At 41.3% G+C, this 15561-nt stretch overlaps 1 protein-coding gene across 4 annotated transcripts; it reads right to left on the bottom strand.

Annotated features, from left to right (window-relative positions):
• Positions 1–1177: 1177 nt before the first annotated feature.
• ccdc149a (coiled-coil domain containing 149a) lies at positions 1178–15091 on the bottom strand. Of its 4 annotated transcripts, XM_020630509.3 has the most exons (13): positions 14806–15090; positions 13019–13180; positions 12827–12865; positions 12583–12690; positions 12339–12455; positions 11343–11515; positions 9771–9843; positions 9505–9586; positions 8753–8897; positions 8490–8566; positions 7172–7204; positions 4073–4165; positions 1178–2351 (listed from the first exon to the last, which is right to left on the bottom strand). In XM_020630509.3, exons 1-13 carry the CDS (start codon positions 14854–14856, stop codon positions 1846–1848), a joined length of 1659 nt encoding a protein of 552 aa, XP_020486165.1. In that variant the 5' UTR covers positions 14857–15090; the 3' UTR covers positions 1178–1845. The 4 variants fall into 4 exon arrangements, with proteins under 4 accessions (XP_020486165.1, XP_020486166.1, XP_065806802.1 ...); XM_020630510.3 differs by lacking the exon at positions 7172–7204 and having other exon boundaries at positions 14806–15089; XM_065950730.1 differs by lacking the exons at positions 8490–8566; positions 9771–9843 and having other exon boundaries at positions 14806–15091.
• Positions 15092–15561: the final 470 nt, after the last annotated feature.

The raw sequence follows: 15561 nt of genomic DNA, 5'->3' as shown, positions 1-15561 counted from the left end.
GCTAATTAAAACCATCTTTGGACACAATCATAACCCCATATATAGTGGAAAATACCATAAAACATAGAACAATTATGTTTTAATTCTTCTAATAAATACATTTATATGAATTAAGACAAATGTGTGAAGATTTTCTTTTATGCTAGAACAATTTTCTGCCAGGCTGCATGGAAAGAAGAGAATCAAGTTAAGCTGCCCTAATCTGTAAAACAATCAAAAGACCGAGGCTGCTGCATTGAGAATTAATGAGAGACTCACTTTTTGAACGCTGAAAATGATCCAGGGTGATTTTCTGCAGATACGGGCTCATTTTCCGGTTGGGAACATTACTATTAAACAAATCTCATTTGTGTTTGAAAGCTCAAACAAATATTACAGCGAGGTCACAAAGTCAGCCTTTGCAGTTGAAGTTTGATGAGATGATCTTGATTGTGTGCTTTCTTGCTCACACAAATGTCAATGAAGTTCAACATGCCTCCTTCACACCTCGTCACCTTTATCAGACAGCAGGTTACAGGGTCTTACGATCTTCAATCCCAGGAACTCTTCATTAACCGACTGTTCCAAGAGTCAGAACTCAACTGGGGGAAAAGGCATTTAAGTTTCCCTTACGTGAAAAAATTTACAAAAATTACCTGAACCTTCAGAATCTGGTCTCTTTGGAAGCTTATAAGGTGATTTTTGAATGACTTGGAAGCAGGCACATGTGGCTGTAGATTTAGGCTGTAGATTTACCCCAAGTCTATAACTAGACTCTTCTACTCTGTCGCCCCCAGGTGGTGGAACAAACTACCAAACTCCATTCGATCTGCAGAGTCCCTTTGCACCTTTTAGGAAAAGTTAAAGACCCATTCATTGTCACAACTTATGATGTTGAAAACATGCTGATTTCCATACATTAAACTCGATATTGGTTAATATTTGATCTTAAAGAAATACAGATAGCTATTTTTCTAAATATTTTCTTTTTCTAAACTTGGATTAATTAATAAGGCGGTGGATTTTGACTATGTTCATTTTGCTTATGTGGTTTTTTATTATTGTGTGTGTGTGTTCCTTTAAGAATATGGCTCCTTCACACTAAGCCCTTTGGTACAATTACTCCCTGTTTGGAATTCCTACACATGAAACACAATTTTGTTTGTGTATGTATTGAAAAGAGTAACATGACCACAGATCATATTGCAGGTTTATGAAGTTATATTTATAAATATCAGTTGACACTTCCACATATAAGGCACATGTAGTCTCATTCAAATATCCACTTCTAAATAAGAACAACACAAATAAAGATCCAACATGTAAGATTCACCCTCACAGAAAAATAGACATCAATACACTCTCTGATGTTGGTCATAAGAATTTACACACATGTACAACACATTCATTACAGGTTTTGGTGAGTCATATTGAACCTCCCATGGGAGTCATAATAAAAATGCAGCACTGAGTTTTTTTTTTGGCATCCCTCAGGAGGAAGAAGAGAGCAAACAGTTGGGATTCTCTTATCGCAGGGGAGAGGAAGTTGAAGCTGCCATATTTATTATTTTCCGAGCTAAATTTTACCTTCAGGGAATGAGGTTCGCAACTCCATTGACTTCAAGATTGGCTGTTGCAGAAAAACCTTTCCCTGGATAAAAAAAAGTGCACCTCTGGCTCTGTGAACGATGGCTGAAAAAGTGTTTTATTGACTAAGACAGAGCGGCTGCAGCTGCATTGTGAGAATGCAACAAGGGGTGATTAATGCAGTTATCAATAAAAAAAAACAACAACCAAGAGATGGATTTAAATAAGTGAAGTCTTTTAGTGATGTGAGTCCATGCCAGGTGGTCGCTACGACAAGTCTCACTGAATGTCCCGCTCCCCTGTACTCAACACCTCTGCGGCCTGGGTCTCCTGGTTTGATATTGGCGTTTCTACATGTTCAGGTGCATTACTGTCCTGGGACTCACAGGGCTGTTGACACACCTCAGGATGATCAACAGAACCTTTTTTAATTTGAAGCCACGGAAAGTCTGATTCAGTGTTCTGGACACCCAGCGCCAAAGCTGCCTCCTCTCCTTCCTCCACCGCCGAACCCAGCTCCTCGTCTTCAACTCCCTCTACCTCACGACCCGCCTCCTCCACAGGACTCCGCCCTTCCTCAAGCTCCAAGGTGTCTTGATTTTCCGTCAGGGTCACGATTTCTCCGACTCTGCTGTCGATCCCATTCGTCTCCACACTCAAGAGGGGCTCCAGGCTGTTGAGGAGTGCAGGTGAGTCTTCCCCGCTGACGCCATCTGTGCCAAGGTTGCTGCCAGCGGTGTGGCGTTCCCACAATGATTCATGGAAACTTCTGTCGTCTGACACTCCTGGGAGAGGGAGGATGAGACAACTGGTCATTGTAATTACTCAGTTGATCTGAAGCCATGGCAAAATCAGAACACAAGATCAGCATTTGATCAGCATTAGCTGCTAGGAACAAAAATGGAACATTGAATACCTTTCACTGAACAACTACTTGTTGAGCTGAAAGTATTAATTTGTGCCAATGCTTAATCTACAGCTTGTTTTTCAACTTACTGATCCACTGTATAATGTCTGATGATCTGCAATAATACACAAAAATATTAATTATTAGTGACTAAAATACAGGTATATTTCTTAATAGATGAATGATTTCCACTCCACTGTATGATACCAATACTATTGAACTCTAGCTGAGAGGCTGTATCTGACATCATCTTACAGAAGAAAACAAGCCGTAACACAAAACTACGGAAGCCCCAAGCAGACACATATTTCATTTACTCCTTTCTCCCTTGGTAACTAATCATTTCCTATTTTTGTTTTAGAGATCTTGACTTACTTCTCTCATATCTCCAGAGTTTCAAAAGCCCAGAACAAACATAGGAACAGGCTTAACTTGCCTCATTAGAATGGGCAATGGCAGCAAGCCATGTCAGGTCTGGCCCATCACAGTGAGCAGCCCATTGTTTTTCTAGATCATCTGAAAGTTGCATCGGCTCTTGTGAGGAGGAGGAAGCTCTCTTCAGTGTTTTGAAATTTGGACTGCAGTACCCATTTCCAACACTAGGTGTCAGAGTTCCATATCGCTCTTCAGTGTTTTGAAATTTGGACTGCAGTACCCATTTCCAACGCTAGGTGTCAGAGTTACATATCGCTCCTTTAAGGATTCAACATTTCTGAGAAATTCATCAGCTGTTCCTCCTGTTGATGCTATGATAGACTTAAAAGACAACTAAAAAGAAGTGTGACAAAAGGCTACGTTTACACACTATTTGTACATATGGCACTGCATAAACACAGTATGAACTAAGTGTGCTGAACGACCATGGCCATGATGTAAAGCCGATTGGTCCATTTTTTAATAGGTAATTAAAATAAGATGGGAGAACATTCAAAAAGAAAAACATGAGGAAAACTTTTCTCTTTTGAAGTCGAACCACTGTGTCAATGCGCAAAGTTATTCAATTACTTATGTGACTGAAGCGCTTCCATGGCAACAGGCTAAATTTAGCAGCCGTGCCCCAGACAAGGGGACGCAAGACGAGTGTGACGCCCCGCATCTCAGCGACAGCAACAGCTTAGTTCTGCCTCTTCGCCAAAATATGCTCTCACTTTGGGGATTACTGACCCATATTTGTGGATGTGCAAGCAAAAAGGTTAAAGACTGCGCATGGAGTCCCAGCCACCTTAACACGCACACACACACACACACACACACACACACTCAAAAAGACACAGGAAGAAAGCAACATTACTTGAGCTGGCATCCATATTTATGGGCCCCCATCCCCCCTTCTCCTTTCAAAGAGAACACGGCAGAAGTTTCTGAATGTCAGCGGGCGAGAATTTGCCTCACATTTCCAAAATGCCATGGCATTTGGGCAGCTTGCACCAATGAGAGGCAGAGAGGAGTTGAGGCGGGAAGGGAAAGGACTTGGGTTAAACATGGAGGATAGCGAGGAGAGTTTAGCAACGCGGCGGCTAATTACAGTGGGTTTTTTTTTTTTTTGCCGGTAGCTGCAAGTGCTATTAGAATCCCAGTTACACACAATTACACACTCACCTTTGGGTGGCTGCACTGTGGGCTGAGATGTGACACGGGTTGGATGAAGCTCCGGTTGAAGGTTGTCATTCGGTGTGATGTTTTCTCGTGTCCCTGTGAGACCACCGTCAACGAACGAACAAAACAAACAACAAAAAACACAAAGTAAGTGGTTTGAAAAGTTTCACGAAAGGCACGTTAGGATTGGATGAAGCTCATCCAAGCACATGCATGCTGTGTATCCTTTCACACAGCTTACAAACACACACACACACACACACACACACACACACACACACACACGGACGCACGCACACACACACACACGGACGCACGCACGCACGCACGTGTGCATTGCAGGAAGTGGCTTCACTTCCCTGTCATCTGTCTTCATTAGTGCTGGCTGCACGCCTCTTAGGCTGACACCATATGCTACTCATAGCAGACAGTGCACTATGTAGCAGACATCTCACATACACACACTCAGAACTGTATTCACATAGACACACGCATACGCTCGAGCGTCTTAGTGTGCATGTGAGCCTTCGCTTTCACAAAGAGCCTGTGAAAAGGCCTGTTTCTGACCATTCAAGTGTGAGGCACAAAAACAAACAGAAGAATGGGAAAATGGATGGCTGGGTGACACGATGCGTGAGACTCATGAATGGTGAACGGGGGGATAAGGGGGACCATATTGTTATGAATGCGGTCCATATTGTTATGGATGCTCAGTGCTGACACTGACGTGGGTGCAGTGAGCAAAGAGGGTGGACTGGAGGCTGTGGGTGTCAAGAAAAAGGAAGAAAAAAAAAAAGTTAGTGGAAACTTCTTTAGTTTTCCACAACTTTAAGGGTTGACATTTGTGAATTTGACTGAAATGTCAACATTTTAATTTCTCCATGACATCGGTTTGTTTACTATTACTAAATACATTCAGAGTTAATGACATTACCAGCCGCTTCAGCTGCACCTTGTGTTTATCGCTAATTAGCAAATGTTAGCATGCTTACGCTCGATACAATGATGTCAATCTGATCAACATTATGCTAAACATCAGCATTTTAATTGTGGGCATTTCAGCACGCTGACATTAGCGTTTGGCTTGAACATAACCTCACAAAGCGATGGCCTAAGTGAAGACTGGCAGTCGTGTTTCTTTTTAAGTTAAAATTTCATCGTACATTTTGTTTTTCAAAGCCACATTGAAACGTAGTAGAAGACTTAAATCTATTGTAACCAGAGTTCTAATGATACATTGATGACTACCTTCATATCGATGCCTTGATCAACGATCCAATATCATCATCTGTCATTAATCGTAATACTCAAAGTCGGTATTGATCTCAAGAACGGTCTCGAGACTACTTTTTGAAGGTCTCCGCTATAGCCTCCATACATGGGGCGCTGCGCACCAACCACCAGGCTACCCGCGCCTCTATTTAGACTTCTTAAAATACCGAGCTCTCACAGATATTCCTGTCAATCTGACTCACAGGGTTACTACTTCATGACTCCTCACGGTGGCGCTTATGACATGAGTGAGGGCAACGTAGACACGCGTTAACAGGCCAAAGAAGATCTTCAGTTAATCAGATATCGTGAAGTATCGTTAAAATATTATCATGCAACAAATCAGTTGTTCCTGAATCGCTGCATCCTGACATTATATTGAGTTGCGCTACCGTACACACAGCTTCCACAAAGACAACAGGCTCTTGTGAATCATATAAGACTTTAACACACTAGATCATGAACTCTAAAAAAGGTTAAAAAAAAAGAGAGAGATGTCAGTCAAGCAGACACATGGTTGAACCCTACAGTAGGTGCAGGCTAGCTGTAAGAGTGACAGGGTAATGCCTTTCTTCTTCACTGGAAAAGTCGGTAACAAGACCAAAACAGAGCTATATGGCTGCACTCTGTATCCATCTCTGCCTTTTCAATAGCTGATGCACACTGACAGGCTTTCAATTGCCGTGTTACATTCCTGCATGCACTCAGTCAGAAGGGTGGACTGGCGGGGATCTATCAATCACAACTTTATCTGACTCGCTGCGTCCACGACACTGTTATTGTTTTTGGCTCTCCCTCATCCGGAAGACAACATAGTCACCTCGAGTGTTCTCGGGGCCTCAGGTAGACAGCCAAGGCCCTCCATCCTATCCTGTTTAGCTTTAATATCCATCAGCCGAACTTCACATCACATCAAGGCCGCAGACGCTCACATCTCTCTCTATATTTCTGTCTCCCTAACTGTGGTGGACAGCGCGGTCGTCAGGCACTCAGGGCCCCCCTCGCCTACAAATTCCCTAATAACGGCACATTCCCCTAAATGTGTTTGTAATGTGGGCAATCATTTTCAGTAATGGATGCTTGTCAGTTTTATAGCGGTGAGAATGACGGTCTCATGACAGGGCCCCTCCATTCAGATGCAGCCCCTCCACCTCGCTGCCTGATTAATACATGGCACAACATCCCCCTCTAGTGGTGAAAGCAGGGAACTATTCTCTCTGCTACACCTCTTGGAGTCTGGAAGTATTTTCAATTTCTTTCCTGACTACAAATTAGTTTAGAGAATCATTTTCAATATATTCCTCGTCCTCCAATTGATATATTTTTCATTTTCATGTTTAGGTGTTTCCCGGGTTAGATGTTTTTTTAAAAAGGCAGTTGTGGATTGATGGCATGGATATAGGTGCAAGGAAAACAATGTTAAACAACATCCTTCAGTTGATAGAATTTTGCCTGATTTGGATTTTTTGAGGATTAGATCTGTTAAGAAGAGAGAAACATGGATGCTCATGTCCTTAAATTATTATCATTCACTTGCATTTTAACACTTAAAGCAGAGGTAAAGGTACTAAAGACGACAGGATTCCAGTGCTCTGAAAAGATGCCCGACCCAAACACACTCAGAGTGAGTGTAAACATAGAGACACATCCACTCCACCAAAATGGATCACTGGTTTCATGAACAGACACATGAGCGGGTGGTCGATGGGGTTGACACATAGTAAACGACGGGCACGAGGTGACACGCTTTCTGGGTGTCTGCCCAGATTTGTCATGGCATGACATAGTGGAGGGAATGGATGGGCTAAGTGGGGCAGAAGGAATACATACTCCCAATTCCCACGGATATGCGGTAGGTCAAGCCTAAGACGCAGCCAGAGAGAGAGAGAGAGAAACACACACACGGTTATGAACCAAAAAAAAAAATGTAGCATTTCGATCAAGTAGAAAGGAATCGATAAAAAAAAAACCTAGAATTTTTTTTAAAGTTAGGAAAAACATGTCCACCTTAAAAATCATCAACTGCAAAAGAGTTTAAATGACATCATGAGTGAACACACTCACACAAACACACCAGCAGTCACACGGCCATGTTTGCTAATGGGGTGGTACAGTTACAAGAACAAACCAGTTCAAAGTGCATGCAGAAATATTGAGTGGATACACACAGAGGCATTTGAGCAGCATGTATGACTGCTATTCAATATTTGAAGAAATCACTGCTTACTTGGTGGATTCAGTCAGAAACATAAAAGGAGTTCATCCCAATTTAAGTGATTGATGTACGTCTTTATTAAACTTAAAACACAATAAACTTATATCCGTTAAAAAAGACTGTGCCACTGAAATACTATCCGTTTTTACATGTGCACATGTGAAAATATCTAGATCATTTCAGGAGGACTGAAATATATGCTCCTCACCTTCGCTCCTCACAGCAGGAGGGGGGGGGGGGGGGGGGTATTGTCTCCCTGAGGTAAGACGTGATGTAAAAAAAGACGCGGAAGTAGCAGAAGAGGCAACAGAGTCCGTTTGCCTTTATATCAATGCTACGTGTGGTTCAACAGAATCGCACTATCAACAAAAGAGCTGAGAACAACATACTGATGAACAGAAAACATAATACCACTGTTTAATTGCATACACGGAGATCGTAGCGGTCGCATGCATACACTCGATGCACCGCGCTGCAGTCACAGAATATAAGCGTCACTCCCCCCTCCAATTGGCTTGACATGAATTCTCTGGGTAATATCCTGCTGCGTTCTCACATCAGCTCACTCAGACTTGCTAAAGCAAATATACTAGTGGGCGAGCAGGAGAAAGTCTGAGTTAAAAATGTGGCTGTTTGCATGCACACATAAAGCTCCTCATGGAAATATCAGGACTTTTTCTGCAAGTGTGAAATCACTAACTGTCTAATAAATGAGAAGTCAATGGAAGTGTCATATTCAGAAGACAGAAAGAAAGTCAGATTTCTGAATTTACTCTGTATGTATTTAGTTATTGTATTTTATTTGGATTTTGAATTGTGGAGGATATTTTTCAGGATTTCATAAGGTGACCTTAAAGTTGTGCAGCCAAGTTTTTTTTGTTTGTTTGCAGGAGCATTAACTTGGTAAAAAAAAAAAAAAAAAAAAAGGCCCACCTGGAAGACTCCACAGTCCTGAAACCTCCAACGTCTTCAGCTTCCTTTCCAAATCTGCAACTCTGTTTCCGAGGATCCTGTGGGGGCCAAGAGCTACGTGTCAGGCTACTTGGAACTGATGACAGGGCTTTATGTGTGTTTGCACAACAGTGTTTGCCTTGAGGGCGGAGGAGGATGCTCAGAACAGGCTGGCAAACATTACAAGTGTGTCAGGTTGGGTGAAGAAGTGCTCTAAAAATAAACAAATAATGGAGGACAAGTACCTGTTTGTGTGCCTCTGGTGCTGGATGACCAGGTTCTTCTCGTGGATGGTCTCCAGCAGAGCCGTAGCCAGCGACTTGAGGTCAGAGATGGACTGAGGAGTGGCTGGCAGGTTGCAGCCTTGCTCTTCCAGAAGCATCTCCTGGACTGAAACGGAGCGGGGAGCAGGAGAAAAAGAGGAGTGAGGAAGGCAAACAAAGCAGGAGAAAACAGGACACTGACCTACAGATTCCAGATAATGAAGCAATAAAACTTTCCCAATTACCTATAAAAAAAAAAGAAGATAAAAGCAAGAATGAGGTGATATAACAAAAGAGGGGGAAAACAGCAGGACAAGAGCAAGACAGAGATGGAGCATTAGAAACAGCTGTCTACTAGGTGACACTCTCCTAACTTTAACTCCGGAGCCCACTGTGCTGCTTCTGCCAGCGACTGTCAGTCATCATGGCAGACTCATTTCCCTGCCAGTGGTGCTCTCTAGCACTCAGAATACAATTAGTAGCACAGCTGGTGTCCGGGCGATGGCTTGAAGGATCGGCAAAAGGTGGGGGGAAAAAAAAGGAGTTATTAAATAATGCATCGAGACACGGATAGAAACAAAGAAAAGTGGGAAACAAAGTGTATGTGATCGAAAAGGAGGTGAGAAAGACGATTGTAGAGGCCTGCAGCGCTCTCCGGAACAGCTGCTCTGGCTTCTGATGATGTAGTAGTTTAGAGAGAATTCATAGGAAGAGAACAGTTTGGGTTTTTTCACCTTGTTTGGCTGAGAGGACTCCAGTGAGAGGGCTGTTGTTTGATTTCCCATATGTGGAGTTTTTCCTCCTCTCAAGAGCCGTCTGCGGGGGAAAAAAAAAAAAAGAAGAAGCCATGTTTGATGTGCAATTTAGATTAAAGTTACCGCTTGTACGTTTAGTGTACATAAGTAAGAATAAATTCCTCTGCCTGACGCTGCAAACGCCTGCACGCCCGAGTACATTCATTGTTTTTGTTCTTGTTTAACCAGAAGCTTGTCATCAGTACCTTGTACTTCATGATGTTGGATTTCAGCAGGTTCACCTCCTCTTGTAGTTGGCTGAAACGGTCATGCAAATACCTGCAGTAATAATGATCACAATCAGAAGAGTCTAAGCTCACGCTGTGGGACTGCCTGGTTGGCAGCAGATGACATGCAAAAACACTACAGACAGTTGTAGTTTGAAGGTGAACCTCAGAGGATTATATATACTGTGAGAGTAACTTCTGTAATAAGTTCAAACCAGCTCATTATTTAGCCAGTGCTAACGTATAAGCATAAACATCCTCATCAATCGTTTTTTTTTGTTTTTTTCTTTTATCACTTAAACTATCAATTACTGTAAAACTTCAATCAAAAGCTGAAACCCAATTACATAACACGTCCCCTTTAAATAGCCAGGTGTGGCAGAGAAACGCCTGTTTCAATTAGAAGCGGGTTTACAATCATTGTTTAATCTGGTCGTCTGAGAGTAAGGGAGAAAAAAAATGTTTTTTTTTTAACCACACAAATGCAACGCCTCACATTTAGTGATTGACACGGTAGCTCCTCAATGCGTTCAAGTTAAGCAACATGACAGTTCTACGTTGACCCCAAGAGGAACAACTTACTGGTAAATGACATTTCTAGAAATATGGTGAAAGAAAGAACAAATGCACAAATGGAAGACGGTAAAGAAATCTACCCAAAGGAGAATGATAGGAAAACTTTCTATGTGGAAAAAAGGCTGTAATAACAACGATGACCAACAGTTTCCTCCTTTTCACAGGAAGACCTCCTTCTACCAACAGTCACAACATGTCCTGATATACTTAAAGAGATTCTTAGAGATCTCTCTCTCTCTCTCTCTCTCTCTCTCTCTCTCTCTCTCTCTCTCTCTCTCTCTCTCTCTCTCTCTCTCTCTCTCTCTCTCTCTCTCTCTCTCTCTCTCTCTCTCTCTCTCTCTCTCTCTCTCTCTCTCTCTCTCTCTCTCTCTCTCTCTCTCTCTTAATAGATTGTTTAAGAAAAACAGGAGAAATAATGTTGGACTTAAAATTAGAATGAAATTCTAAAACAGCCCAAAACCCATTGACACAGGTATATATTAATCCCAGGTTAGTCACATCATGAGAAGAAATAGAAGGCAGGGTTTGAGGGCCATCCTGTGCAACCAAGAACCAAGTTTATTTATTTTTATTACCTCTTCAGCAAATTAGGTCAAAACATAAAATGCTGTATGTTTAGTATGTATAATGTGAGATAGATTAAAACTGGTGAAGCGTTGAGGTTTTAAGACTGTGGGGGGGTTTCCCCACCACTGCACCCCTGCGGAGGGTTTCTGGAGCTCCGACACGGACAGAGCAAACCGTGAGCCTTATTCCTCAGGAAGGTGTTCTGGGCTGGATTGTTTTAAAAAACTTACATATACATACAACATACAATTCAAGCGTTTTTGAGTTTTTAGGAAAGCGCTATATAAAAAGAATGTATTATTATTACAATCATTCTGATTAGAGATTTAGAAAGCCACAGTTGAATTGGTTGAAAACCTTTTAGGGGAAGTTCTACACATATGATGATTGCGACTTTGTCCCACTTGCCTGTTCTCCATGCAGAGGGCGTCGACGTCAATGATGCGTGCCTCACGGTTGCCCAAGATGTGGTTGAGCTCCACGTTGAGTCTGTACGCCTTCTCCCTGAAAACGTTCCGCTCTGCTTTAACGTCCTGCAGCTCATCGGTCAGAGCCTTCATGTTGTGCTCCATCTCCTCCATCTAGAAAAAGAAAGCCAGGCTAAATGTTTGTGAGGTTTAAACCACAGAGATATTTTAATGTAGAAACTGGTTAAGTTGAACTAGGGCTGTAGTCATTAACTAGTTTATCACGATTAATTAAAGGTCACATAATATGCAAAGTAGACTTTACCATGTTTTTTTTAACACTAATATGTGTCCCTGGTGTGTGATGTTCCCTTCATGACATCACAAAGGACAGTAACCCCTCCCACAGCTAGGTCTTCGTTGTGCCCTCTGTGTGCTTTCTCATCGTAAACAATTGGGCATGGTGCAAGAAAGCCTGAGCCACCCAAGCCCTTCCAGAGGGGGCGTGGTCAGTCACAGCTCATTTGCATTTAAAGCTATATACACAGAAACAGACTGTTCCGAGCAGGGCTGAAGTAGAGAAGTTTCTAGGCATGTTCAAATACAGGATCAGAGTGGATTTGTAACACGAAATCTCAAAGACGTGTTTTGGGGAGCTCTGAGACTTGTTTCAACTTGTTGAAAAAGAGGAGAATATGCTGGTTTATTCCTTTAGGCTCACCATGGACAAGCCTCCACAATGCCTCCCTGTAGTCACAGTGATAGAAAAGAACGACACTGCTGCATCTTTGAATGTCTCAATTAACGTAATATCCACCTTATGACATCAAACATTTACCCTATCACCGCTCTTTCAAACTGTTAATTAGTTTTTGATCCATAAATTTGAAACAAATATATTTTATATAAAGGCATGTTGTACTAAGAGCTTATGATCAGGATGTGCAAAAGTGTGTTTTGCAGATGAATTTTGGGGATGAAAAGTAAAAGTATCGACCTGTAGCCCTGCTCTCTCCAGCTGGCGGACAAGATCCTCACGCTCATGAGCGGGAAAATGGCGTGCGCCCACTTCCTCGTCCCCGAGCCTCTGTCGAGTAATGGTCATCCTCAGGAGCTGTCGAAATCAAACACATTTTAAATCCACTGCTTTTCTCAAACACATTGACTCAAGCACTTGATTAGGTCACTTTAAACTACCCGCATGCGTGTGTTTGTGTGTGTGCCGCAATAAATTTCCTCACCTTGTTATCCCCCTGGGCCTCTCCCAGCCTCTGATTCAGCTCCTTCACCTCCTCAGCGAGCTTTTTCGCCCGATCCCTCGAGTCTCTCAACAGCTGAGCTAGGTTCACCTGAGTAGAAGGAGAAGGTGGAGAAGACGAGTGAACGAGACGAAGCAAAAAGGAACACAGACGATAAAACAGCTGATTGGAGGTGGATCGAGCCATCCTACACAAGCCACAATGGCAGGAATCAACAGCAGCTTACTTGATTGCGTTTTTCTGGAGGCAAAGACGTGTCCCCATCCTGAAAAAAAAAAAAAAAATAGAAAGAGTTATATAATTATTTTGAAGGTTTTATGACCGAGCACAAAATAGCAAATATGCATTGTGCACAGTGATATAAATGTACACATAAAAGCATCAAATAAAGATCACGTGGAAGGCGTGAACCACTCACTATAAGTTCCCTGTACTTCTTCTTGAGTCCTTGGTGGCGCTCCCTCAGCTGGTTAGCCATCAGCTTGTACTGGTCTCTTTCTTGTTGACAGGTGTCCAACTCCTTGGACAGAATGAGGAGGGCCTCTTTCTTGCTCTCCAGCTTGCGCTTACACACCAGAAACTACACAAAACATCGCACACAGGGACAGAACAGAGGGCAGCGGCATTATTACATATGCAACATGGAAACAGTTTATTACAGATCATCACACTCTTTGTGTTGTGTATGGACCAGGGTACATCTGTAGATATATCAGAACAACTCCAGTATGTAGTTGCTTGTTTTGGCCTTTGTTATTTCCTCCATGGCCCTGATCCTGTCATATAAATAGGGATGCAACAGACGACTAGTTATATATATGTACTCATCTGAAGTTTTACGATATAAATTATTATTCTCTTTAAATTGTAGTAAAAGGTTATTAAGTGAAAAGTGCTCTCATCAAATTACTTAATTTTTTTGATACAAAATTACAAAATACAGCAGATCCTTGAATCACATGGCTGAAAGCAGCAAATGTTGGACCTTTTTTTAATGAAGAAACACCAAAACAATTCATTTTCCTTTTTATATTAGGCAAATAGTTTTTGATAGATTTTTGCAGGTCTAGGCTGAAATGTTGAAATAGCACAGCTGTACAAATTTCACCAACCTGTTCCTGACAGGTGGAAAAAACACACAGCAGCCAAGTGTTTAGAGTGATGATAAGCCACACGTTAGAAGAAGCAGAGTGAACCTTGATAGCAGACAGACCAGCTCATAACCACGTTAAAAGACAGCTACTATAGTGTTCAGCAAAGCTTTTCATATGGTTTCAAGCTCATGCTTCCTACACCTACTGCTAATAGTTAGGCATAAAAAAAATAATAATAATATATATAAAATAAAAATAATGATAATAATAATAATAATAATAATAATAACAATAATAATAAAATAGTTAGGCCTAAAAAAAAAAAAAATAATAATAATAATAATAATAATAATAATAAAAAACCAATAGTTCGGCCTAAAAAAAATAAAAAAAATAATAATAAAACCAATAGTTAGGCCTAAAAAAATAAAAAAATAAATAATAATAATAATAATAATAATAAAAAAAATAGTTAGGCCTGATGTAGATTTTTTTTAAATCCTTTGATAGGTAAACTACCTATTAAGACCCCATTGTTATCCTTTTGAAATGTAATCGCTGTGTGGTGTTTCAATTGGTCTTTAAATCAGCTATTCGAAAGCTGTTTAGGGAATACATGAACGGCGACGAGTGTCATTTAGTAGGCTAAATATTATTACATTAAGACTATCTGACATAGTCTTAAATTACACCTTCCAAAATTCAAACTTCACAATAAACTCCCTCGGGAGGTTTAATTGAAATGTCTTCCAGTAGTCATAGTTTATACCAGGTAGCCCCACAGGTGTGTTTTCATTTGTTCTTTAAAGCACCTTGCGTGTTTAAAGGTGACAAGAGGAGGAGGAGAGTCGACACATTTCACAAACCCAAGAGGCTCGGATGCTGTCGGCCTGCAGGCAAGCTTCACCCGTCAATGAATCCTTATCTTGTCTCACGTATAATTAAGAAGAAAAGTGAGGTTTTATATGATAGCTAGGTGATATCAAATAGCTACTTGGTCTATTTATTCTAGGACTGACGCTTTTTTTCCCCCATATGGACAACGGAGTCGGTGAGAAAATGTGTCCGTCTCTGCAACAGCTGTTCCCGGTGTTCGTCGCCTTTCACTTACCTCGCTAACGAGCCCCTGCCAGTCGCCCTCACTCCTCTTGGAAGACTGCATTATCCTAAATAAAAGAGAAATGTGAGGGAACAGGACCCCCCCCCTCTCTCTGCCTCCGTCCGAGCTGCTTCTTTTCCGTTTGTTTATCCTGCAGCGTCACTTTATTGGCTCTGCCGTCAAGTCACACACAATGAGTACCGAAAAAGGAAAAATAGACTACTTCCGCTAGAATATCCTTTAAGAATATAATTATTATTCAATTTTTAAAGCATTTACACATGAAACTATAATTTGTGTTACACTGCCGTCATTTTTCTTACACACCAATGGAAAATAATGAGCAATGACGAAAGTGGAATCTCCTTCAAAATAAAAGCATGTTGGGGAAAATGTCACATCATTTAATATGCTTTTAAAAAAATATTCTGTTTCCCCGTGATAAAGAGTAAATGTATGTTTCCTGAAAAATAGCTTTTTTATTTTGTAAGCTCTGGATAACAACACTGGTTTTCCTGTAATTTCTAGAGTTCTCAAAAAAGAGCTGAAATGTTGTTTTCATAGGGAAACCAGTGTTGTTGCTCTGAGATAACAGGAGTAACAATTACAATTATTATACAATTAATTTAGATAGGACAGTGTAGTAGAGTAGGAAGTTGGGATGAGAGAGTAGGAAGATACATGCAGGGAAGGAGCCACAGGTTGGAATCAAACCCGAACCCCAAATAAGTTTTCCCGCTTTTGTTGCCATAGTTCAAAAGGAAAGAC

This window comes from Labrus bergylta, chromosome 22, assembly GCF_963930695.1.
Source record: "Labrus bergylta chromosome 22, fLabBer1.1, whole genome shotgun sequence".
In the NCBI taxonomy this organism is placed as follows: domain Eukaryota; kingdom Metazoa; phylum Chordata; class Actinopteri; order Labriformes; family Labridae; genus Labrus; species Labrus bergylta.
The sequence above is the reverse complement of the archived record's forward strand: the minus strand, read 5'-3'. Positions and strand labels throughout refer to the sequence as shown.

Bases quoted from the DNA above. Each gene is read 5' to 3' on its own strand.
- ccdc149a (XM_020630509.3), bottom strand. From the start codon at position 14,856: ATGCAGTCTTCCAAGAGGAGTGAGGGCGACTGGCAGGGGCTCGTTAGC. The intron at 12,866-13,018 runs GTGAGTGGTTCA...TTTTTTTTTCAG, and splicing joins AGAAGTACAGGGAACTTATA to GATGGGGACACGTCTTTGCC. The intron at 7,205-8,489 runs GTGGGCCTTTTT...GCTGCGTCTTAG, and splicing joins AGGACTGTGGAGTCTTCCAG to GCTTGACCTACCGCATATCC.